At 38.4% G+C, this 23,131-nt stretch overlaps 5 protein-coding genes across 6 annotated transcripts; 3 read left to right on the forward strand and 2 right to left on the reverse strand.

The window, feature by feature from the left end:
• The first annotated feature begins 39 nt into the window (after window positions 1-39).
• On the forward strand, window positions 40-3,577 carry c5h22orf39 (chromosome 5 C22orf39 homolog). Its single transcript, XM_078251116.1, has 3 exons — window positions 40-462; window positions 2,197-2,364; window positions 2,494-3,577. Exons 1-3 carry the CDS (start codon window positions 433-435, stop codon window positions 2,623-2,625), a joined length of 330 nt encoding a protein of 109 aa, XP_078107242.1. The 5' UTR covers window positions 40-432; the 3' UTR covers window positions 2,626-3,577.
• Window positions 3,377-6,311, reverse strand: mrpl40 (mitochondrial ribosomal protein L40). Its single transcript, XM_078251115.1, has 5 exons — window positions 6,172-6,311; window positions 5,889-5,972; window positions 4,715-4,870; window positions 4,023-4,104; window positions 3,377-3,894 (listed from the first exon to the last, which is right to left on the reverse strand). The coding sequence occupies exons 1-5, from the start codon at window positions 6,231-6,233 to the stop codon at window positions 3,667-3,669; spliced, it is 612 nt and encodes a 203-aa protein (XP_078107241.1). The 5' UTR covers window positions 6,234-6,311; the 3' UTR covers window positions 3,377-3,666.
• Window positions 6,312-6,524: 213 nt separating this feature from the next.
• acaa2 (acetyl-CoA acyltransferase 2) lies at window positions 6,525-12,467 on the forward strand. Its single transcript, XM_078251117.1, has 10 exons — window positions 6,525-6,719; window positions 8,334-8,500; window positions 8,622-8,750; window positions 8,996-9,112; window positions 9,254-9,401; window positions 9,560-9,735; window positions 10,039-10,168; window positions 10,303-10,373; window positions 11,542-11,696; window positions 11,797-12,467. The coding sequence occupies exons 1-10, from the start codon at window positions 6,704-6,706 to the stop codon at window positions 11,876-11,878; spliced, it is 1,191 nt and encodes a 396-aa protein (XP_078107243.1). The 5' UTR covers window positions 6,525-6,703; the 3' UTR covers window positions 11,879-12,467.
• Window positions 12,468-14,050: 1,583 nt separating this feature from the next.
• On the forward strand, window positions 14,051-19,232 carry rpl6 (ribosomal protein L6). The gene is made up of 6 exons (XM_078251118.1): window positions 14,051-14,231; window positions 14,330-14,428; window positions 15,334-15,477; window positions 18,599-18,647; window positions 18,756-18,940; window positions 19,052-19,232. Exons 1-6 carry the CDS (start codon window positions 14,085-14,087, stop codon window positions 19,202-19,204), a joined length of 777 nt encoding a protein of 258 aa, XP_078107244.1. The 5' UTR covers window positions 14,051-14,084; the 3' UTR covers window positions 19,205-19,232.
• Window positions 19,233-20,266: 1,034 nt separating this feature from the next.
• On the reverse strand, window positions 20,267-22,722 carry dynll1 (dynein, light chain, LC8-type 1). Of its 2 annotated transcripts, none has more exons than XM_078251120.1 (3): window positions 22,618-22,722; window positions 21,725-21,863; window positions 20,267-20,643 (listed from the first exon to the last, which is right to left on the reverse strand). In XM_078251120.1, exons 2-3 carry the CDS (start codon window positions 21,854-21,856, stop codon window positions 20,506-20,508), a joined length of 270 nt encoding a protein of 89 aa, XP_078107246.1. In that variant the 5' UTR covers window positions 21,857-21,863; window positions 22,618-22,722; the 3' UTR covers window positions 20,267-20,505. The 2 variants fall into 2 exon arrangements, with proteins under 2 accessions (XP_078107246.1, XP_078107245.1); XM_078251119.1 differs by having other exon boundaries at window positions 22,614-22,720.
• Window positions 22,723-23,131: the final 409 nt, after the last annotated feature.

Consider the following 23,131-nt stretch of genomic DNA (forward strand, 5'->3'; position numbering starts at 1 on the left):
TGGTATGTGATAGGATGTTTCTATATTCATTTTTCCCAAATTAGACACATTTATTTAGGAATAAGCAGATGCTTTATGTTTGATTGTCCAGTTTTAGTTAAATAATAGCAGGATAAAATCACAAGTAATAAGTGCTTTCTAACACCAATAGATGATAGAAAAACCACAAAGAGTAAATGTCCATATTTGTCCAAAGTAGGTTTTGGATTTATCAAATGCAGATTATTAGAAATTGGTCACAATTATGGGATATTTTGTTAGTCATTACTTTTAGACTAGTAGTATTAGTTACTCATTGTTTTATTTTTTACGTTTGCTGAAAGTGATTTATAGCCTTAAGTATGTATTTTCAAAGTAATGGTTGTAAAACTGTGTGGTAGCGCTTTTATTGTGAAATGAAATTAACCGGAAGTATTGCTAGCGCAACTAGCAATGGACAGGTCTGGAGAAGCAGCGTGGAGGGTAATTTATCGTAACATTATACTGTTAATAACGTTCTTGACAAAGTCCTGATGTCATTTAATCTACCTGGTTTTTGATAGTCCGGATAATGAGTAAAAAGTGCCAAATCTGACACTGAATAGTTGGCAAGGTGATTAGCTATCGTTGCTAAATTCCCGAAGTAACCTTAACGTTAGCTAGCAATAAGCAATGTCAGTTAGGCGAGGAGCTTTTATCAGAAAGCATTCTATGTCAGAAGCTCTGTTACTTATCTTAACTTGCTTTGAAAACTAGATTTGCTAATCAAATTTAAAACTAAATGTAAATATAAATATAGATGTAACATTAGATCAGCTCCACAGAGCGACCTGAGGGAGGTGATGTCAGACAAATCTTTTTCTTTTTCTCCTTTAAGTCAACACTCGCTTGTTAGTGGATGATTCATTCATTATAATGTATCTGGAAACCCAAAGTTTTAAATAAATAAGACATAATGAAATAAATACTCCTATGAATCATAACTAAATAAATGCTAGACATTGTAAAATAATTCGGATCATTGCTATGACATTACTGAATCCTGCTTATTTTTACAATAACTATTGCAATTTTTTTTCTTTATTTCCAGGATTTTTATTTTCAGAATGGACTTTTTCTAGTCTTAACAGTGCCATTTCTCCCCCAATAAGTTTTATCTAATAATCAGTGTTTGGAATAACGCCATTTAAAAGAACGGCATTAGGTAACAACGTTATTTTTTCAGTAACGGGGTAATCTAACTAATTACTTTTCCCGTCGTTACAACGCCGTTAACGTTACTGGACGTTAAATGCGGTGCGTTACTATGCATTGATTGAATAGGCTAAACTGTGTAATCCGAACGCACCCCTGGCTCACAGCTAGTGAGGAGGTGGGTTAATAACGAGGTGAGCGATTATGATTGGCTAAAGGCAGAGTCATGTTTCATGGTAGCCAATCAGAGCCAGTGTTTTTACACACACACACACACACACACACACACACACACACACACACACACACACACCAGCTAAACAGAGATTCAAGAGGAGCAATCCGATGAAAAGTTCGCATTTTCAAGGTGGAGATATAAGCACTACTTCAAATTCATTGTGGTCAAAGGCAAGAACGTGCATGTAATGTGTACATTATGTCCAGGAGCGAAGACTTTGTCGACATCCGTTGTAAGCAACTATAATTTAATGAAGCATCTCACAACGACACACACATCTACACCGCATTTTGCTAGTGGCCAAAAACACCGATACCTCCACCACAGATGATAGCTCGCCATCCACTAGCAAAGAAGGACTCGGAGCAAAGTCCTCCAAGCAGCAAACGCTAGATCTTTCTGCCTCACAACAAAAAAAACTGCTCAAAAAAATCCAAATTCTTTTATAGCAACTTTTTTTTTTTAACAGTAACGCAAATAGTTACTTTCCCTGGTAACGAGTTACTTTTATTATAGAGTAATTCAGTTACTAACTCAGTTACTAGTAGTGAGTAACTATAACTAATTACTTTTTTAAAGTAACGTTCCCAAAACTGCTAATAGTAACTCTTATTTCCAATTAAGTCATTCAAGGCAGCCTTGAATGAGGTTGGAATTTCAACCTTTCTGAAGCAAAAAACATAGCAAGCTGCATAAGTTTAACACACCCCAAGTTGACCCTTTATATATAAAATATGTTTACAACTTGGTTTGGTGGTGATTTCTGCCTTTGTCTGTTCGTACAGCCGCCCCGGGCCTGTGATGACTATTGGAGTGAATTCAGACATTGCAAAAGCTTGAAGAATTGTTTTCACCACTATTACACTTATGGTACCTCCCCATCTTGCAAGCAGTGGAAAGAGGACTACCATAACTGCAAAGAGTGGGAGAAACACAGAGGCGCCGAGGCCAAGGTACAGCAGCAGGAAGTCATATTGTTTAAAGACCTTGACTTGTAATCTTTCTGACAGTATTCATGGTGTCTAAAAAATACACTTGAAAGTGAAATCAGCCATTTTATACATAATGTATGTGTATTGCAGGACGCCTTGCAGAAGAGTGAGAGGAACAGAGTGGCAGAGCAGAGAAACTTCACCCCAGTATGGAAACTGAGGCGAGACCCTCCCAGAGACTGGCACATGCCCTTGAACCAGGAAAAGCCTCAGGACTCCTGAACTGTCACTATTAATCAGCTGTCTGTTCCATGGTGGCCAAAGTAAAATGGAAATTTGAGAATATAACGAAATCGTTGAGAGCCACTTGCTGGAGAGACAGCGCATCACTCATTGCCATCTCAAATTGTATTTAGTAAGTTTCTGTTTGAAAATAGATGTTAGTGGCAGCCTCTAGTGGCCGATGATGAGTATGACAGCATCTATTCAACCAGAGAATTACAATTGGATCTGTGCAAAGGCAGTGTTGTTTTTCCCGTCATAAATTATTGGTTCTCCAAAGCTTGTGTGAACTGAAGCACAAACGCTGCTTGCAGATACAGACTCACTGTAAGTTAGTTTTAAGATTAAATGCCTTGTTTTTTTTGGTTTAGTGTAAGAAAAGGAATATTGGGTTAAAATATGCAACGGAAACATTTCATGTATTCCATCTAAGTAATGAAGGACCTGTCATGCATTGTTTTGATAAGGGTTAAATTAAAAATTGCTGCTGCACAAGAACGTACTAACACCTTTGATGGCATCAAACAGGAGAGTTGGCCCTAGGACTGTAAAAACCATATTATCTTTAACCTGTGCTGTTGATAGTCCTCTGTGATGAATATATTAAATATGTTATTGATGCAATAATGACAAAAATGGTTTTACAGTTTCAACCCATACAGAGTTGTGCATTAGTAGTTTTCTGCCTTATGCATTGATTATGGCTTTAACCTTAACACAAAAAGGTTTAAATTATTCTAAACAAATTGGATCAATTAAAAAAAAAAAAAGTAATTTTTTATTTTCATCTTTCTTCCATTATGTTTTATATAGAGATGTGAATGTTGGGGGAGGGAAAACAAAATTCAATTCATAATTTCCATGAATGTTTTTGCATTTGATACAGAGAAACACTGAGGGGACTATACAGTTCAAGAAAAAAAAATAAACATTTGCAGCAAAGTGTCCTTCACACCTACACATGCAGGCTTTTAAAAGGCTGCATCTTGCCTTATTGGATCATGACAAACGCAGGCTGCCCCCGCAGCCCTTTCCTGTCCATCACTGTGTGTAGACTTTAGTGATGTTGTTGTATTTCCCATCAGGAGCTTCATACTTGGTCTTTGGCGGTGTGTAGGCAGGACCTTCATGAGTGAAGGGAAACAGAAGGGGGTCTGGCTTCAGTGCTGACTGGTACAGCTCCTCAGACTCTAACTTCAGCTCCTCCAGTGCCTCCCTCTGTGCCTCTAGAGCAAGTTCAACAGCCTCCACTTCAGCAATGTGCTGCTCCTGCAAGAACAAAGACCGAAGAGCACATCAAATATAGCCCATGAAGTGTACATGATGAAGGGCAGAGGTCAGAGGCAAGATTTTCAATAAAAGCTTATGTGATGGGGGCGTTATAGGTAAGTGGTGACCTGTTTGTATCGACACCACTCCTTAAGTAGCAGGGCTCGACCCTCGCTTTCTTCAAATGACAGCCTTGGCGGAGAGCGTTCCCTTTGTAAGAAAGTAAGAAACACCAATTTATAGCACTTCAATGTCAGCAAGCACCACACTAGCAAGGAAAGAACAAAGGTACAGTAAGTCAAAGAAAGACGAACGATGTATAAAAGCATATCCATAAAAACATGTTTATGTATGCGGGTGTTAATGCCAAATGAATGTTTGGAACAGCCAATAGGGGCCTTTCTGCGATCTTGTTCAACAAGAGTTACGGTACAATTTATGTCAAATCCATCCGAAAACCCCTATCCTAGAGATGATCAATAAAAATGTAAAACTTGACGGAAGAACAATTCAGATGGCTAGGATTTTGGCTATCATGATTTTGGCTAGGAACCCCAAAAAATTGATTTTTGTACACATCAGATTAAAACCAAACTCATGGCAATTTGGAACTCTGATGCGACTGAATCTCTGGAGAACAGATCGAGATTCAGTCTATTTGCTGAGTTTGGATTTCCAGCATTTGTTGACAATAAGAAAAAGATTTAATTGAATTGCTTTGTTCTTCAATGTATGTTACCAGCCTCCAAGTGTGCCTGAACTCAAATCTAACCTAGTTACCTGCAAATGGCCGTATGGACAACAGTGAAATGAGCTGTACCTTGTTTCATCCAAGCATTTGGCTGGAGTGATGAGGTCCTCTATGGGGATAAGCTCAGGTGGAACCTTCTCCAGCTTCTTCAGCTTTTTTCTCATCCTCTCTCTCAACATCTGCTCCCTTCTTGGGTCCACTTTCTTCTTCTTTTTCGGCTCCGCTCTTAAACACAAAGCACAGCTCTTTGTGAGCATACGCAAGATATATTTTGAAACAATTCTGGGAAATAAAAATATAATTTATATGATATATTTTAAAAAACAACTATTAAAATTAAACTTTTTTTCACAATATTCTAAAAATCAACAAATGCCATATTGATATCATTTTACAGTTCTATAGTTAGACATGAGTAACATTACGCTACCGAGTTGACTTGAAACTAAACTGTTTGGTAAGCAAGGTTGGACACACCTCTGACTTTATAAGTATCATCAACTCGGATTTAGAGCTTTTTATTTTTGCTAAGAAGTATGACAACACCTTAACTGTACAATCTGGACTAAAAATCATTAAACCATTGGTGGATTAACTTGTAAGGAGTCCCACTGACCATCCAGCCCTACCTCCAGCCCACTGTGCATTGTGAACAGTACCCTACCACCTCCAATTTCCATTAAGTGCAGTGCACACAGAGATCCAGAAACCATCTACAGCTGAAATAACGTTGGCCCCTGATTTGCTGTGTCACACTTAGTTTGTTGAACTGGTGTTGAAATTATTAGGCGGGTAATCGATAATTTGTTCAACCTCAAGTGCCAACCATTTTGACAGTCAGCTGTTTGGATCATCAGGAAGTAACAATGACATTGTCATTCATCTCAAATATGAAGACTGCTTTGCTTTATCTCCATTTCATATCATTGTAAATTACATTTCGGCAATATGTAGACTTTGGATTCTTGAAACTTGATGTTCACATGATAGACAGTTTTAAAGCAATAATTGATGAACAAAGAATAATCAAATGAGATACAAAAATAATAGAGGTGTTAAAAGTAGATTTTGGCTATGTAAGACAGGGCCACTAGATTAGCAGTTTAATGCATGATCTGTTTTAGTTACTACTGCGTTTTAGTAGTGCATGTTCCCCAACAAATGATTAATTCATCAAAATAAAAAATATTGACATGCAGTGAACCTGGAACTTTTGAGGGTTCACTGTGGGTCCTGAACATACCTCAGTGGAGCAGATGTCTTCAGTGTCATCACTGGTGCAAACCAAGGACTCTGGACAGTATGGCGATGTTCTCCCAACAGGAAGCTGCAAAACAACAAACAGAATACAGGTCAAAACCATAGACTGCATATAAAGAGGTCAGAACGTGCCACATGCTGGACCCCGAGTGTTTAGCACCCACATAACTGATTCAGCAGCATTTCTCTAGTGAATAAGTTTAGCTATGTTAACTCCAGGTAAAATGCGCCTTGTTAACTGTTCACATCGTGCTACAAACACTCACCTTGACGGAGCGGTCTGTCGGGATAAAACCCTGCAGAGACAGCGCGATAAAGTCACAGACATGTTGCCACTGGGTGTTGTTTCACACTCGGGGTCAAAATTGTTCACGGTACCGCCCGTCGCTTTCTGAGTGACAGAGCAGACGTGACGCGGAAGGATGTCGTTGTCGAACAGTTACGCTCACAATTTCAAGGGCGCACTTTCGAGTATTTTGTTTGTGCGCATAATGAAATTAAAGTAGTTAAATATAGAATACTTCGTACATATAATCAATAATAAAACAATGCGTGACAATGTTTTTTTTTAAAGATTTTAATAATGTCTAAGTTTGAATTTACATGTAACTTTTCTGTCGAATCTTGCTGGACGAGTGGAAAGTTAGCGGCTGCACTGTACTGTGTTCTCTCCTGGTTCTCATCATTTAGGGGAAAGGTCGCAGTAGTCAGGTTTATAATCATCACGGACTGATTCAGAGTGCCACAAGAAGACATCAGCCCAAGAGTTTGATCCTGCTGATTTGTTGGTTCTCCATTATGGCGCTTCTCAGAGGTAAACAAACACGTTTCAATTCAGCAGGAAGCTAAACAAAAAGCAAGTGGGTTTAATGCATAGACTGTATATTAACAGTCTATGGTTTAATGTTAGGGGTAACTTTACATTGTTCCTTCTTTTTTTTTTTTGTCGCAGTGTAGCTAAATGAATGGCATCGATTTAAAGTTGACTTTATGTAAATGTCAACAGAGTTTAAAAAGGTTTTCTGATCGCAATCCTACTGCAAAGTAGGTGAAAGGTGACAAGATGGTGTCATAAAGTCATTAACAGCTGTTTGTCCGTTGTTTCGACCCATTTAAGTGCAAATAATAATAGTGGTGGAGGGAAAGACTTGTGTAAAAGTACAGCATTTAAAACATTTCATATAATGTTTATTCAAGTAAAAATATCAGAAAAATCTATCAAAAGTTAAAAAAATGAATTAGGCTACGAAGTAACCTATTTCAGTAGAAAATAAGGCACAGTTTAATCCACTTAATCTTTTCATTTATTCTTTAAAATGAATTGGCATTAAGTTATGTAAGGCATTACAAGTGTTAAATTATCTATCTATCTATCTATCTATCTATCTATCTATCAAATCGGATTATACGATTTGAATGTAAAAACACATCTTGAAAAAAAAAGTAAATAGTTAACAACAGATCTCAGATAAGGGAAGTAAAAAGTACAATATTACCCTCTGACATTTAGTGGAGTGGAACTATAAAGTAACATAAAAGGGGAAAACTAGAGTAAAATACAAATACTTAAACACTTTTTTAGTTTTAAAAAAAGTTTTACTTAAGTTAAACTTAAATGTTTTACTCAATGTTTACACAGGAAAAATTGCACAACACTAAACACCCCTCCTGCACAAGTCAGGTGCTATAGGTTATTGACAAATGTCATGGCACATTAAGGCATGCAGTGACTTTTGGCACATATCGTAGGATAGCCAATAGTTTAATGTCTGATTAGAAACTAAAAGGCATGTCAACACAGAATATTAAGATAACTATCATACCTACTAGCTACGTATCACTATTGACTTGTTTATTATAAAAACACTGTGCACGTGTTGATGACATTTTGCATGAGGTGTGCATGTTTTTCAAAGCCATTCTAGGCAATTCTGGTTTAGATCAAGTTAACTGACCAGGGTAATGAAAAGTATGTATAAATAAAAAGTGTTTTCGTTGTTGTCTATTAAACAGTATGTTCTTTCAAAGCAGGCACCACAATTTTGTGTAACTTGCTGATTAAAAATATCATGGGTCACTGTTGTAATTAGATTTGTATACAGCTCTTTAATCCATAGGCATAATTTCTAATTATATATATAAATAAACTCCATAATCCCTGAACATGAATTGGTTGTATATTCCCGGTCTACCTTGAAGATTGAAAATCCAGAAGTAGTTACTCCTCTTGTCCCTCCAGTTCAGTTTGAGCCATCTGATGTTAGTTTCCCTATACTGTATCTTTATCTCCTGCATCTCAATGCACTGGCTATGCCGGCCATCTCTGTAGTATGTACCACCCAGTACAGATGCTGTGATCTGGCTGTGGCTCAGTGGTGGGTGGTTTGAAGTCTTTGTCGCTGTACTAAAATACTCTGTTCCTCTGCAGGTGTATTTGTTGTAGCTGCCAAGCGCACTCCGTTTGGTACCTATGGTGGCGTGCTGAAGGATCACAGTGCAACAGACTTGGCTGAGCATGCAGCCAAAGCCGCCCTTGCTGCAGGGAGCGTGGCACCAGAACTTATAAACAGTGTCATCATGGGAAATGTCATGCAGGTACTTAAAATCCAACAGACATATTTAACAGATCACAACTACCATCACATGAAAGTGAATCTAGTGCCCTCAGTTTGGTCCCTACCTTTTCATTTGTCTTTATCTACGCCCCTAATTTCAGAGCTCAGCCGATGCACCCTACATTGCTCGTCATGTGGGTTTGAGGTGTGGTGTTCCCATCCCAGTGCCTGCTCTTACTGTGAACAGACTGTGTGGATCTGGCTTCCAGTCCATCATCAATGGCGCTCAAGTAAGTACTCCGCCAAGAACAAAAAACATTCTGGTGGAAATACAAATGTAGAATTATCTATACTATTGTATTGTACTGTACTGTACTGTATATGTGTGTGTGTGTGTGTGTGTGTGTGTGTGTAAAAGACTGGAGATATGCCAAACAAGAGCATGGTCCATACGATAATAAAAGTATAATATTTCACATATATCAATTTAACATAATGTGTCTTACAAAACCCTGTTTCCTTGGTGTGTTTGTAGGAGATTTGCCTTAGGGAGTCAGAGGTGGTCCTGTGCGGAGGCTCAGAGAGCATGAGCCAGGCTCCGTATGCTGTTCGCAACATTCGATTTGGTACAAAGTTTGGAGTCGATCTCAAGGTTATTATTATTTATTTAAAAAAAAAAAAGTATATTTTTGAATATTTGACATACATTTACATGTGGCCATAAAGACAGCTTGTTATTAAACTCTAAAAGCTTTTGACGCAAAGATAAAACCTCTGCTGGTCTGCCTGACAGCTAGAGGATACCTTGTGGGCGGGTCTGACTGACCTGCATATCAAACTCCCAATGGGCATCACAGCAGAAAACCTGGCAGAGAAATACCAGATCACACGAGAAGAAGTTGACAACTATGCATACCAGACGCAACAAAAGTGGAAGGCCGGTAAGATGGGTTTCATTCTTTTCAATATTTTCACGTTCTGCTCACCTTCCACATAGTAAAACTGAAATATATTGCTTTTGAAAAAGAAAGGCTGGAGTGAAGAAGTTAACTATGCTCATTCTTAAAAGTTAAATTGTAACTTTTTTTTCTATTTACAGCTCATGAGGCTGGTTACTACACAGCAGAAATTGCTCCCATTGATGTGAAATCTACAAAAGGCAAGGTGTCCATGGCTCAGGATGAACACCCTCGTCCACAGACAACACTAGAACGGTTAGCCAAACTGCCTCCTGTCTTCAAGAAGGGAGGGACTGTTACTGCTGCCAATGCTTCAGTGAGTTTACGCCTACGATGTTCACTTAACTTCAGGTTCTGAGGTGGTCAGTTTATTTTTTTGTGGTCTGTTCTACTTTAATCAAAAAAAAGTTTATTATTTTATCTTAACAGTGTCCAATTGATGTAACATGAAAAACTAGAAACATTTAGTTGATAAAGGAGTTATGACTTGTGTCATTTAGAGTTCCACAGTTTGATTTATAGTAAAATATATTTAATATAAATATCATGCAACTAATGTTACTTCTACCATGAGAAGTAGCCTACTCTTATTAAATCTAACACTCTTCTTGATCTCCAGGGTGTATCTGATGGTGCTGCCTGTGTGGTGATTGCGAGTGAAGATGCGCTGAATCAACACAAGCTCACTCCACTGGCCAGAATTGTGGCTTATCATGTGTCAGGCTGTGACCCGAGCATTATGGGAATTGGTAAGTGACACCACTGTTGTTGGATGAGTTTATCCCTTTGAAATAAAAAGGAATGAATGACTAAATAAACAGTTGTGGTATTTGACATTGGTTTCTTTATAGTAAGAATTTCTGGTTTCCCTAAATCATTTTAGGTCCCGTTCCAGCAATCACAGGAGCTCTTAAAAAAGCCGGACTGACTCTCAACGACATGGATCTTGTGGAGGTTTGTTTTCAGTGAAACGCCAATATCTGTGACTTTATCCCTCAAAGTTCAAGGTTCAAGGTTCAAGGTTCTTTATGTCATGTGCACAACAATAACCAAGGTAGTCGATGGCAATCTTTGGCCTCAGGCACCTCCAACAATGCTCATTAAATAACTAAAAGAAGAAGAAGAAAAAAAACACAAGTAAAAGCAAAATCTGAATCCAAGACAATAGAAAATATAGTGCCTCTTAAGATATAGGGTTAAAATATAAAGAAAATGTGAATTAAGTAATATCATTTGTGTAGACAGTGTTGCAAATGAATAAGACTGAATATAAAAAGGAATGTAATGTATATATGCATAATGAGAAGTATGTGCATATATATATATATATATATATATATATATATATATATATATATATATATATATATATATATATATATATATATATATATAATCTCTATCTCCAATCACAATCACAGAGAGTGGTGTTGAGTCCCATGTCTCTGAGCTTGGAGGGCACAAGTTGAATGCAGAACTATAGTCTATGAACAGCATTCTCACATACGTGTTCGTCTGGTTCCAGGTGAGAGAGCACAGTGTAGAGGGCCAGGGAGATAGCGCCGTCAGTTGATCTCTTTGGCCTTAGATTGTGTCATACATTTTATTAGTGGTGGAAGAAGTACTCAGGTCCTGTAGTTACAATTGCATAGTTGCATTACAAGTTAATGTCCTGCATTTAAAAGTTTACTTATACAAAAGTAAACTTTTAAATGTTTTTTAAGTACTGTTAGTGAAATGTACTTACAATATCAATCAATAAGTATTCTCTTTTAAGAAAAATGTCCCCTGTAACTGATAAATTATTTATATATGACATTATTAGATTAACTGTTGTAACTGGTTGAGGTGGTTTTAAATACTTTATATACAGTTTTGTAGTTTAGTCTTGATCTGACGTGTAACTTGTAACTGTAGCCGTAAGATAAATCTACATTTCAATCCTCTGAAATGTAGTGGAGTAGAAGTATAGAGTAACTTACAATGGAATACCCAAGTCCAATTTTGACGTAGTTTACTTACAAATTATTATTGTTATTTTTGAAAACTGCATTTCATATGTTTTGATTTATTTAGGTAGCTATTACTCAGTTGTGTCATTGATGTAATTTGGTTTGCACAGGTGAACGAGGCTTTTGGTGCTCAGTACCTGGCTGTTGCTAAGTCTCTTGGACTTGATCCAGCGAAAAGCAACGTTAACGGTGGAGCTATTGCCATCGGACATCCTCTCGGTGCTTCTGGAGCACGTATCACTGCCCACCTGGTTCATGAGCTCAGGTAATTTTGTCCTTTTAGTTATAACATGTACAGTATATCAGGCAAGATGTCTGCACATTAAGTTTAAGTAACTTTGAATAATGATCTTTGTTTTTGGTAGGCGACGAGGAGGCAAGTATGCTGTTGGCTCTGCCTGCATCGGTGGTGGTCAGGGCATCGCTATCATCCTTGAAAAGTACTGACCAAAATAGGTGCCAATATCAGAGGAATTCCTGTAGAAGAATGTCTTGTCCCACCGTCTACTCGCATAAAATAAAACTCAGGTCATACCTGCTAAAAAGAGATTTCCTTCACGTACAGATCAATGGCAAATTTATGTTAACATGAGGTACTGCTGGTCTGTTTGTCCCTGGCACACTCAACATTCATTTTTTGCTGTAACTCTTATAACTTCTTTCAGCCTATATAAAAAAAATAGACAACAAATGTTTCAGTCCAGTTTTGCCTTGGAAGCCATGTGAAGATAAAGAGCTAACTCATGTTTCTGTGGTCGTTGCACCAGACTGTTTATGGATGTGCCTGAGATGCATAGCTAGGTCCTTGGTCACATTAACTTGTGTAGCATAGCATTAACTCAAAGTACAGTTTGTGTTGGGTTATTGTAAGGTTTAAAGGAACTCTGAACTCAAATGTTTGCCATTAAAATGTTCTCTATCAGTCCATTATCATACATAGGAATCAGTATTTGTCTAAGCTGTGATGGCTCCAGCAAAAGGTGATCTTGTATTTCTGTGTCAAAGAATCTCAATAAATAAATTTTTCAAAAAATAAGTGAAGTTTTTTTTCTTCCGTGACCAGCCCTTGACAGCAGCCAATATTTTTCCTAGATTAGCAGGGAATTAAGATTTACCAGATAACCACTACTACTTCTTGTTTTAGTTTTAATGGTTGTTTTTATTTACAAATATATTTTAAATTGTCTTTTTTTTCTTCTTTTTTTTTATCTCTTTAGGAAAGTTACATTTGATTGTTTGTTTTGTTACATATGCCCAAAACCATAACCATAGAGAATGGATTACTGAATGTACTGAATGATATTTGATATCAGAGATTCATGTACTCGTAACAACCCCCTTAAAACTTTTTAAAAAGTAAACAAAAGTCTGGAATTGATGTGTACAGTTTGTCTGCTGTAACAGAGATTAAGGATTGTTTGATTTTTTTTTCTTTAGTTTTTTACATTAATTAAGAAAAGTACAAAGTTAGGAACATTGTTTGTTGTTCTTTATTTATGAAAATTATATTTTCCTTAAAGAAAAATAAGCTCTATACAAGCATTCATTGTGTTTTTGTTTGTATGAGCAGATAAAACAATAATATATAGAAATACATTTGTTTAGTAAAGAAACCAAAAAAGAAAAGATTGAAAATGTTGTTCTTCGTTAAAAACAATTGCAATGTTGATTATCTTTCAAATGTATGGTGAGGATAAAGGGGAAATATATTTAGGACCACCAAATCCTTAAAACTCGACGCAATTACGTAAACGTCATCGTGCAGCGTCCTTATATACGTCACATCCCCGGATGTCGGTCTTTTTTTCATAGCAAAGGTAAGACACCATTGCCTTCGTGTTTCTGTTGGAATAAAATCTGTTTGCATCTGTGTTACAGAATAAAAACTATAGTCTCCAAATATCAGGAGACGAATTCTTGTATTTAGACGATGCGTTAGACATCGTTATTACTGTGATTCATCCACCATGTGTATAATAATGAACAGTTTGTTCTATCTGCAGTCGTAGGCCGCCGGTTAGCCTTCGTGCTGTCCATAACGTTAGCTAGTTGGCTAATAGAAACGTGTTGTCCTTCGTCAGTCTTCTGTACTGTGTTACCATGTGATTCCGCTGTCACATACTTACATTTTCCTTTAAAACCGTAAATTGTCAGTTTGAGAAGACAAGTGGCTGGCTAGCCAGTAAAGCGACTCTTCTGTGTTATGTTGCTAATTTCTAGCTTACGTTACTTGTCATGCCTGTTCTGCATTGGTGGTGGTTGTGTTAGCACTCAACCAAACACATTTATTTTTTGTTTTGTGGTATGGTTGTGATGTTTTCTGCTGTTTACCAATTAATTGTGTAACATGTTTGTGATATTCTTCTGTTTACAAATGCAGTATGTAATTTCGATTGAGAACATGATTTATCGTTACTTGAAGGCTATAACGTAGTATTGATACAGTGTTAGTCGTCTGTAGTTCATACAGAACCATAGTACTATTAAACAGTATACAATGCACTATCCAATCAAAGATGGAATATGGTTTGTGGTCTGAGGATTATTAAAAAAAAAAAAAGAGCCACGTCAAATAAAATCCTTGGAGATTGACACTAAACATAATATTGTTGTAATTGGTATACTAACATGTCTTACTTTTGCTTTGTGTCAGATGGCAGAGGGAGACAAAAAGGCTGCCAAGAAGAAGCACGGGAGCCGTAACCCGGTTCTGGTCCGGGGCATCGGCCGTTACTCCCGGTCCGCTATGTACGCCCGCAGGGCCATGTACAAGAGGAAGACCAAGACCACTGAGACCAAGGTGTGTACAGATCTCTGATACCCAACAAAATGAATGATAAATACACATCAAACTTGTTGATGGTGTCTTGTATTGCTGATAATTTGCTTTGGTTTCAGATGGAGAAAAAGCTTAAGGTGAAACCCCAGGCAACTGTTGTCAAGACAGTTGGTGGAGACAAGAATGGAGGCACTCGTGTCGTCAAGCTGCGCAAGATGGTAAGTAATGTGTGAATTAGTTTTTTCCCCTTATTGTTTGAGTTGGAACTGTAAATGTCATTGTGCTGACAGAGTAATGGAATTAGCACACATGGAGAACCGTCTAGGATGTGTGCCTGACTGAGAAATAACTGTGTGCCGACTAGCGATGGGATCGTATATCAACGGTTAAAGGGATGATCAACTTTTTTTTCCTCATGCCAATATTAAGACTATTCTACCGTACTATCAGAACTAAGATGTTGTAAAAGAGAAAACGTAGGGCTGTGCAATTAATTGAATTTTAATAAATCACTAAAAATGGAATATTTTGCACATTATGTTTTGCAAGTACTTATTGTCTTCTGTTCTGATTGAAAAGTTAAATGGGGAAAGTATTGGATTTGGTCCCTCCTCTTCCACCGTAGGGAGAATTCTTTGCTTGGAACAGATGACAGTCTGGTCAGCCATCTTCCAGTGTCTGCTGTTTTTTTCGGTGGACAGTGAAGCAGAGGGACTGTAGGCTTTGTGTGGTTCTGCCGCTGCTGATTAGAGCAAAACGCTGGTTGTTGTGGGTAGCATAGCAATGTTTCTATCTGGTTTCCCTTTTTGAATGATGAATAGATTACTGCCGCCTGCTAGTATGGAGTTATTTCTTTGCATGCATGCCCACAACGTACGTGATACTTGGTCTGAGCGGTGTGTTCCAGTACTAATTTTTGGCCAAGACAAAGTTGACGTGGGCCGACATTAGGCAACGCCACAGTCGGCCTTCGTCACCGCTAGTTCTCGGCTGTCAGCTTGGTGTGTCAGGGCCTTAAGTGAAAATGAATAAACCGGTTTTGTTTGTGCTTGTCTCCACTGGGTTTTTGCAGCAAACCTAGATTTAAAATGGTAATATATATTTTCATGTGCTGCTGTTGTAGCCTCGCTACTACCCCACAGAGGATGTTCCCCGTAAACTGAAGAGCCATGGGAAGAAACCCTTCAGCCAGCACAAGCGGAAGCTGCGCAGCTCCATCACCCCAGGAACTGTCCTCATTCTGCTCACTGGTCGCCACCGTGGAAAGGTGAGAAATTCTGGCATGTCTTGACAAGGATTTCTGATGTTCTCACAGACTAGCAGAAATGATTGGTACACACAATGCTTCTAGTGCGTTGGAAAAAGCTTAACAGGTCAATATGCAATACCCCTTGTATGACAGAGTAGCCATTAAATGTCATACATGACGCAGCAGTGATAAAGATTGGAGTCCAATGTTGGGGTTTATTTGTTACTTAAACAGGATCATCTCTATATTTTACAGAATGTTTGACTGATGTCATCACATACAAGTATTGGTAATTATAATCTGAAGACACAATCTATGATCCAGATTAGGCCTGCACGATTCGGAAAAATATGAATCGCAATGTTTTAGCTTAGAATTGGTATCACGATTCTCTGCCATGATTTTTTTTTTTTTTTTTTTCCTCCCCCCTCATGAAGTGTAATGTTTTATGCACACATGAACCATGACAAAACAAATTGGCAGTACCAAACAGACTTGTTTTTTGGCACCTATAGCACATTGCGCATCACCACAAGCCTGTAAACAGAGGCTTTAATGAATAAAGAAAATAAAGTACATACTGGCCATTTAAGTACAGTAGGCTACCAAAAAATGGTGACATAACACATTGAACTAAATATGGCCCTAATACAGGCTCTATCTGAACTTGTTGAACATCTCTTTACATAATTAAAACATCAATCAACATGCTACAGCTTCAGTCTCTAGAAAAAATGAAGTTTGTCAATTGCCAACAAAACAAAGTACAGTTTCAAACAGAATGTTTCTTAGCACACTAACTGCCTGCCTGCATTATTGGACAACTTTCGGACAGGCGCTGGTAAAGATTTGTGGTGTTAAGGTCCAGACACACAAAGCAGATAATCGGCTGTCGGACAGTCAGGCAAGGTCAGTGACTCGAGTCTGTTCGGTGTGTTCCGTGCCGTCGTCGGTCCGAAGGGCCGTCGTCCTTCATTTTGGCCGATTTGACATGTATAATCGGCGGGGCGCACTGCCGGCAGTCGGACTCAAATGACCAATCTGATTGGTAGAGTGCTAACCCGGAAACGGGGAGCGGAATGAGTGTGACTAGAGTCTCTCAAAATCTGACAAATCTTTTAAACTGACCTTTTGTCGATCTGAAATGAAGACGGATTCAGCAACTGCACGGCCTATTTCTTGCTTAAAATGTTTTCAGAAACCTGTTTCAGTGAACTATTTTAGTAAAATGAGTATTCTGAACAAGCCGCCATGACAGTCTGTCTTTGAATTTCTGGAGAAACCAGACCCACGTGACGCGTTCGTCCAATCAGCGGCCAGTTTTCATTTTGGGCGACAATACGATTAGCGCCGCCTGCTGTTATGGAGACGTATTGCGTTGCTTTGGTGTGTTCCGAGGCACTTTTTTGACCAACTCAGGGAGACTGATCAGTCCAACTGCCTTTTCTGCAGAGGTTCGTCCGTCTGGTCGGTGTGTCCCGACCTTTACCTTGCGGTGCTGCAGCGAGGGCAAAGCATGCCTTGCAAATCACATCAGACTGACCGTTGTCTTGCTTGAATCCAAAATACTTCCACACCACCGAATGCAAGCCTTTTTTCGGAACGAGTTCGGTTTGAGACGGAGTGGTTGGCTGATTCTCATCCTTAGTACCTGGGTTTTCATCAATATCCATTTTGTTCATTTCCTGTCACACTAGACGATGCTGCAGCCTTTCCGAACTACCGCGCTCGCTCAACGAGTGAAAGGCGCTTTGTCATTGGCTGAGGGTGAAGGCCTGAACTTTGAGAACCTAGAAGGGAGAGCACTGCAGCGCTTTAAAACCTGTTTTATACAGTCTGTTTAAAACTCACAGAAGAAAGTAGTAGCGTTTGTGATGCAGTCGGCTCGTAAAATTGAGAATCAAAATCATTTAAAAATTAAATCTCGAACGTGTGAATCGAGATTGATAACGATTTATCGTGCAGGCCTAATCCAGATGTAAACAAAACGATCTCTATCAAAATGTTCAAGCTGAGAATATGATCCTGCATTTATTCCCGTTGACCGACAGGTTTTTTTTTTATTATGCAAGCTTGTCCCTAGACAACACACACATGATCTGTTAAATATAGTTAAAAGGTTTGTTTACATACAATGTATATAACAGAAGTCAATCTATTTAGAAGTTGTGGAACAAGATGTGCAATTTTATCTAACTGAAAATTTTAGGTTGTCAAAATGGTTACTGTTTCAGACTATGGAATTTAATCATGGTGATGAAAGGTTTCCATTGTCTTGTAGAAGCAATTAAAATCAAATGTCGGAACATCTCAAACATAGTTTGTGTCAACAATAGTTATCAGAGTAGATGGTTAGTTATCATAGCATCAATACTGATACAGTTTTATGGTTGAACTGGCAGTTAAATTAAACCCAAAATGGCAAAACGATTTTTGGACATTTCGATCTTACAATCGACAATTTATAACCTCCATAGGGGACTAATGCAGAAAATGAGGGACTAAAGGAAATGCCCATTTAGTCTAATGTCCGGTTGTGACACTTCACTGTACACATCTCACTCTTAACACTGACAGTAGGAGGCAGTATTTTTTATTTATTAATTGTAATAGAGGTGGACTAGAGACTCTCAGAAATGTCTTAAATTGACAACATGATGCAGTGCAGTCCAGCTTTCATAGGAAGGGGTACCTAAAGATATTGGCCCCAAAACAAATAAGTGGTGTGTCCTTATTGTGCATGAAAAATATATTTTCTACAACAAGCATGCTTGACACTATAATCCCACACCCTCGGTACCACAGACATTGTCCCTCCCTCCCACACTCAAAAGCTACATTGGCAAGTTATGGAGGCATGCTAGTGCCCACACACACTTTGAGCAGTAGCTGACCTAAATAATGTTTCAGCTGTGAATCTGACAGGCAGAGCGCCATCCTTATAAAATTAGGAGTGTGTCAAGTCGATATTTTTCGTTGTCTAAATAGCTTGGCATGAAAGTGGATTGCTGCTGAACGGTCTTATCCAAATGGCACAAATATAAATGTTTATGAGGTCAATACTGGAGTTGAATAGTGTGCAAAACCCCAATACAATAGCTTAATACTAAAGAGTTGTTTTTGTGTTTTTTGTTTTTAGCGTGTGGTATTCCTGAAGCAGCTCTCAAGTGGTCTCCTGCTTGTCACTGGTAAGGATGACTGTTATTGGTGGTAAAGATTGTACAGGTCATACAGTAAGATGCTGGACATCTTTATACTCCTTTTCTAACAGTGTTTTCTTGTTTGCATACTTGTAGGCCCTCTTGCCTTGAACAGAGTACCCCTGCGCAGGGCTCACCAGAAGTTTTCCATTGCCACCAACACCAAAATCGACATCTCTGGCATGAAGATCCCCAAAACTCTCAACGATGCCTACTTCAAGAAGAAGAAGCTGAGGAGGCCACGTCACCAGGAGGGAGAGATCTTTGATACAGAGAAAGAGGTGAACTAACTGATTATCTTTATTACACTACTGTGCATATTTTGGCCATTTCTATGGACTTCTGGATTTATGATGCCTGAGTCACTGGTTTTCTTTTATCTCCATCTGCAGAAGTACCAGCTGACAGAGCAGAGGAAGGAGGACCAGAAGGCTGTTGATGCTCAGCTCTTGCCCCTCATCAAGAAAGTACCTCAGCTCAAAGGGTACTTGCGCTCTTCCTTCAGCTTGTCTAATGGTGTCTTCCCACACAAGCTGGTTTTCTAAATGTGTTGTAATAAAGAGTACCATCGTCTATACCCTCTCTTGCCTCGTTTGTTCTGAAATTTTTGTGTGTAGATATATAGATAGCTTGGATGTTTCCTAGCTATTACCTTGCAGCCATCCTTCCTAACAGAATACAATTTAGTATTTTAAACAGCTAAAATGGTACATTCAACAGGGTTTCCCCCAGAAAAAAATAGCTTAGCCTAGTGGCCTGACTGGGGCCAGTCCCATACTGATGGCAGCATTCATGTGGAGCCTAATAATTTGTGATAACGGAATCTTGGACAGAACTGCAAACTAAGAATTAAAAGCAAAAACTGATCTTAGGGCCCTATGTAGTTGGGGCTAAAAGATAACTGGAGGTTAAAAATTGACCATTTCCAACTGAGCTTCCCTACTGTAACTAGATTAAAATAAAATCTTCATACATAATTCCCAGTGGCTTAGGCCTGGTGGGGGTCAATTTAGGCCCAGTGGGCCACCAGGCATGCAATACACTGGGGAGGAAATCCTGCTCCACTTCTAGTTATGATCTTTGAATTTACCATTATCAGGTTTTGTCTTCTGCAGGTAAAACTATCCCTGGCAACTAAATTAAATGCCAAGGAAATCTTGTAGATTAAACTGAAACTATTTAAGTACCATGTCTGTTCAGTATTTTTGCCTGGATGTTTGCTCAGTTGGTCCTTCGGTAACTATAAATGAGCATCAGAAATTCCAAGGCTAATGCTGTTCTGAAAAAGCTCAGTCGCCCACATAATGCAAGTGACTTGAATCATATTGAAGTAGACTTTAACATAGTGTCGAAGACACTTCTTTGATATGTTATTTTCCCAATGATATGCCTTTCCAAGATTGCTGAGAAATGTCATACGCATACACTACCCTGGCTACTGCAAATTGATAATTCCATCCCTCTTGTTAAATGCACTGCACATTTGTCAATACACAGTAATCTATACATATCAAAACATGTTTCTGGTCATATTGGACTATAAATATCCTGGTTCAATTAGTGTATAATGAAGCAGTGCAATGAAATGACTTCACCAGACATTTGGACCCAGACAGCTTAACAGCTACGCTTTAATTAAAAAAGACGTCTAATTTAACAAGACAAAAATAAATACAAGTGTTTCATCTCTTTAACATGGCCACGTTTTTTTTATCCTCAAAAACAGAACAAAGTAGAAAGCAGCACAGAAAAAGGCAGCGGCCCCTTGCCAAGGAATGATAAGTGCCTTTGTCAAATCAGTCAGTACTGTATATGTGGTCATCTGGTGTCAAGAAAATGCGTTCCCTCAGCCAGACTTGAACAGCAGAATGGCCACCTGACCCAAGTAGAAGTATATGAAATGCTTGGTCTCATGAGTCACGTAGCTGCCAAAGTTCCTCCCAACGATGCAGTGCCAGGTCGGGTTATATTTCTTGTCAAACTCCTGTGGTACAAAGACACATTGTTCACATTCAAACGTTTGTGAACCAACATGTTAGGAGGTGTGAAGAAAAGAGACAACAATACATTGCTTATTGCCAAAAAGTGACAAATCACAGATATGGTTTTAATCAGTAACAATTCCGTTTTCTGCACACTAGATTGTTGTTGCTGGGAGAAATGAAGAAAGTATACATAATATCACTAATGATCACACTCACATTTTTTTTTAAACTAAAATTCCCAATAACACAATTTTTGAGTCTCGGTAAAATATAGAGTATGGTCTAGATCTACTCTATCTGGAAGTGATTTGACACTAAATAAAATTGAATCAAATTTAATGATGTTACTGACTGAAAATATTTTATATAAGCTAGTCACTACATTTTTAAAAGTATTTACCCCCCCCCCCCAACTTAGGCTTGGTGATTTATCTTGACAAGTCTGGGAATTTGGCCATTATGATCATTCTAAAATGTCCTTTTAGGTTTTAACAGCTAAATTACAATTACATGGTACCGTTTGCTAGCTTATTCATTTTGTAAGACTTTAAATTAACAACACATTTGTTTAATACATTTCTTTCTTCTTTCAATTATCTTCTATGTAAAATACTGTATCTTATATTGCCAATTTTGCAAAAATAGAAACATGACAATTATATCAACATGCCCTAGGTGTAAAAACTCCTCCAGTAAAACTGGAATGTGTACACTTGCCAAGACTATGAAAGATAATATACAGCTATACCCAAGTTTTTAACAGTGTCCCTCACTAAACTGATCAGGAATGCCACAATGGAGATACAAGGTGGGTATTTGGCTTCTGCAGGACAGTCAGTCCTAGGGCAACTGGTTTACTCAGGAAGAGGGGAAACAATTACAAATACCAGGCTGGGTTAACATTAATTATGCACAGGGTTGTTGGTCAGTGAGTGCAAAATAGCTTTACATCACTAGTTGCTTTCAATTGAATAGAAGTACTACATTTTGCTTACAAGTCAGCAGGTTAAAAGTTACACCGTGTGAACGTACTTAATAAGGAATTGAACTAAATGGAAGACGCCTCAGCAGTAGTTTTACCTTTTTGATGTATGCAGCGATATCTTTCTCGATGTTGTACTTCTCCAGGGCCTGTGTGGCACACTCAACGGCGTCCTGCTGCATGTCCTCCGACATGTCGGCATTTTTTATCACTGCCTTTCTTTCAGACATGGTTGCCCTGGGAAACCAAAACACAGCGGAGGATTTATCATCATCTTCATAGGAGCATTGGCACACAAACTCTAGACTCTACACTCTAGCGCATGAGCATCCCAACAGTCCTCATCATCAATTGATTAAAACGATACTGTATGGAGAAGATACAGGGGAAAAAAAACGGCTAGTTAGTGACGAAGTTATTACATAATAACTGACACATAACGTTAACATTTAAACTAGCCATTTCTACAAGTGTTGCATAACAACTTCCATCAGCTCGGTGGATGCGCGCTCTGCGTAGTTTCTATGGCTACGCAAGACATTTGAGATTATCGTCTCAATTTTACCCGAGGTTTCAACAAAAATACCAGTAATTTGAGACTGCAAAATTAAAGTACGTTCTCCAACTAGCTAACGCATTAAAAACATTAACGTAAGACATTAGAAAGCAGCAAAAAAGCAAGCTTTGCTTCAACATTAGGATACCAAAATAAACATCAAATCCTTACAATAATATAACGTTTGGTATAAATAGGACTTAACATTATCAGATGTTAAAGGGAGATGGGTTTTGCCACAGGCATATTCAGCGAGCTGTTGATTTGCTAACGTTAAAGCCCGTTAACTAACGTTAGCTGCTCATTCATCCCGCAAAAGGAATAACAGTTAACGTTAAACAGTAAGCACAGATGTTACCGTTCGACAATACTTAAAAACTGAATCAATTAACCAACCGATAATTTTCAACATGCGAAATGTTTAAATTTACCTACTAGTCTCCCGTATAGTGTTTGGCTAGGTTTTAAAGAGACGACCGCTCCTGTTGTGACAACTCCCGCGAAGTGGTTGACACAAAAGTAATGTGGGTGTGTAGTGTAAGAGACTGCTGCCTTGACGGGTTCCCATTGGCTGGTATTAATGCACAGGGCGCTGCCATTGGCGGATTCAGGAGTATATTTCTGGTATTTCTGCCTGCATTTTATTTCAAACCATCATGCCTTGCGATCGTTGCCGGGGCGCGAAATTACGAATCTTCAGTGTCTAAGTTTACATCTCCCTCTTACAGTTTGATGTTGTCTGTATTGCTTTTTGTTTCATGTTTTCTTTTGTTATGCCTGATATTGTTGTTATTAGATGTTAAAGTGGCAAGATTTCAGTCAGTGGTTGATTTATAATTTATATTTGAGTGAAATCAATGGTTAAGCAGTTTGGAGAGAAAAAAAAAAAGCTTGGCCTGATACATGAGCTTCAAGTTTTCAGAATTGTGTGCATAGTTAAATTTTTTGT

Source organism: Sander vitreus, chromosome 5, assembly GCF_031162955.1.
Source record: "Sander vitreus isolate 19-12246 chromosome 5, sanVit1, whole genome shotgun sequence".
NCBI classification, from domain to species: domain Eukaryota; kingdom Metazoa; phylum Chordata; class Actinopteri; order Perciformes; family Percidae; genus Sander; species Sander vitreus.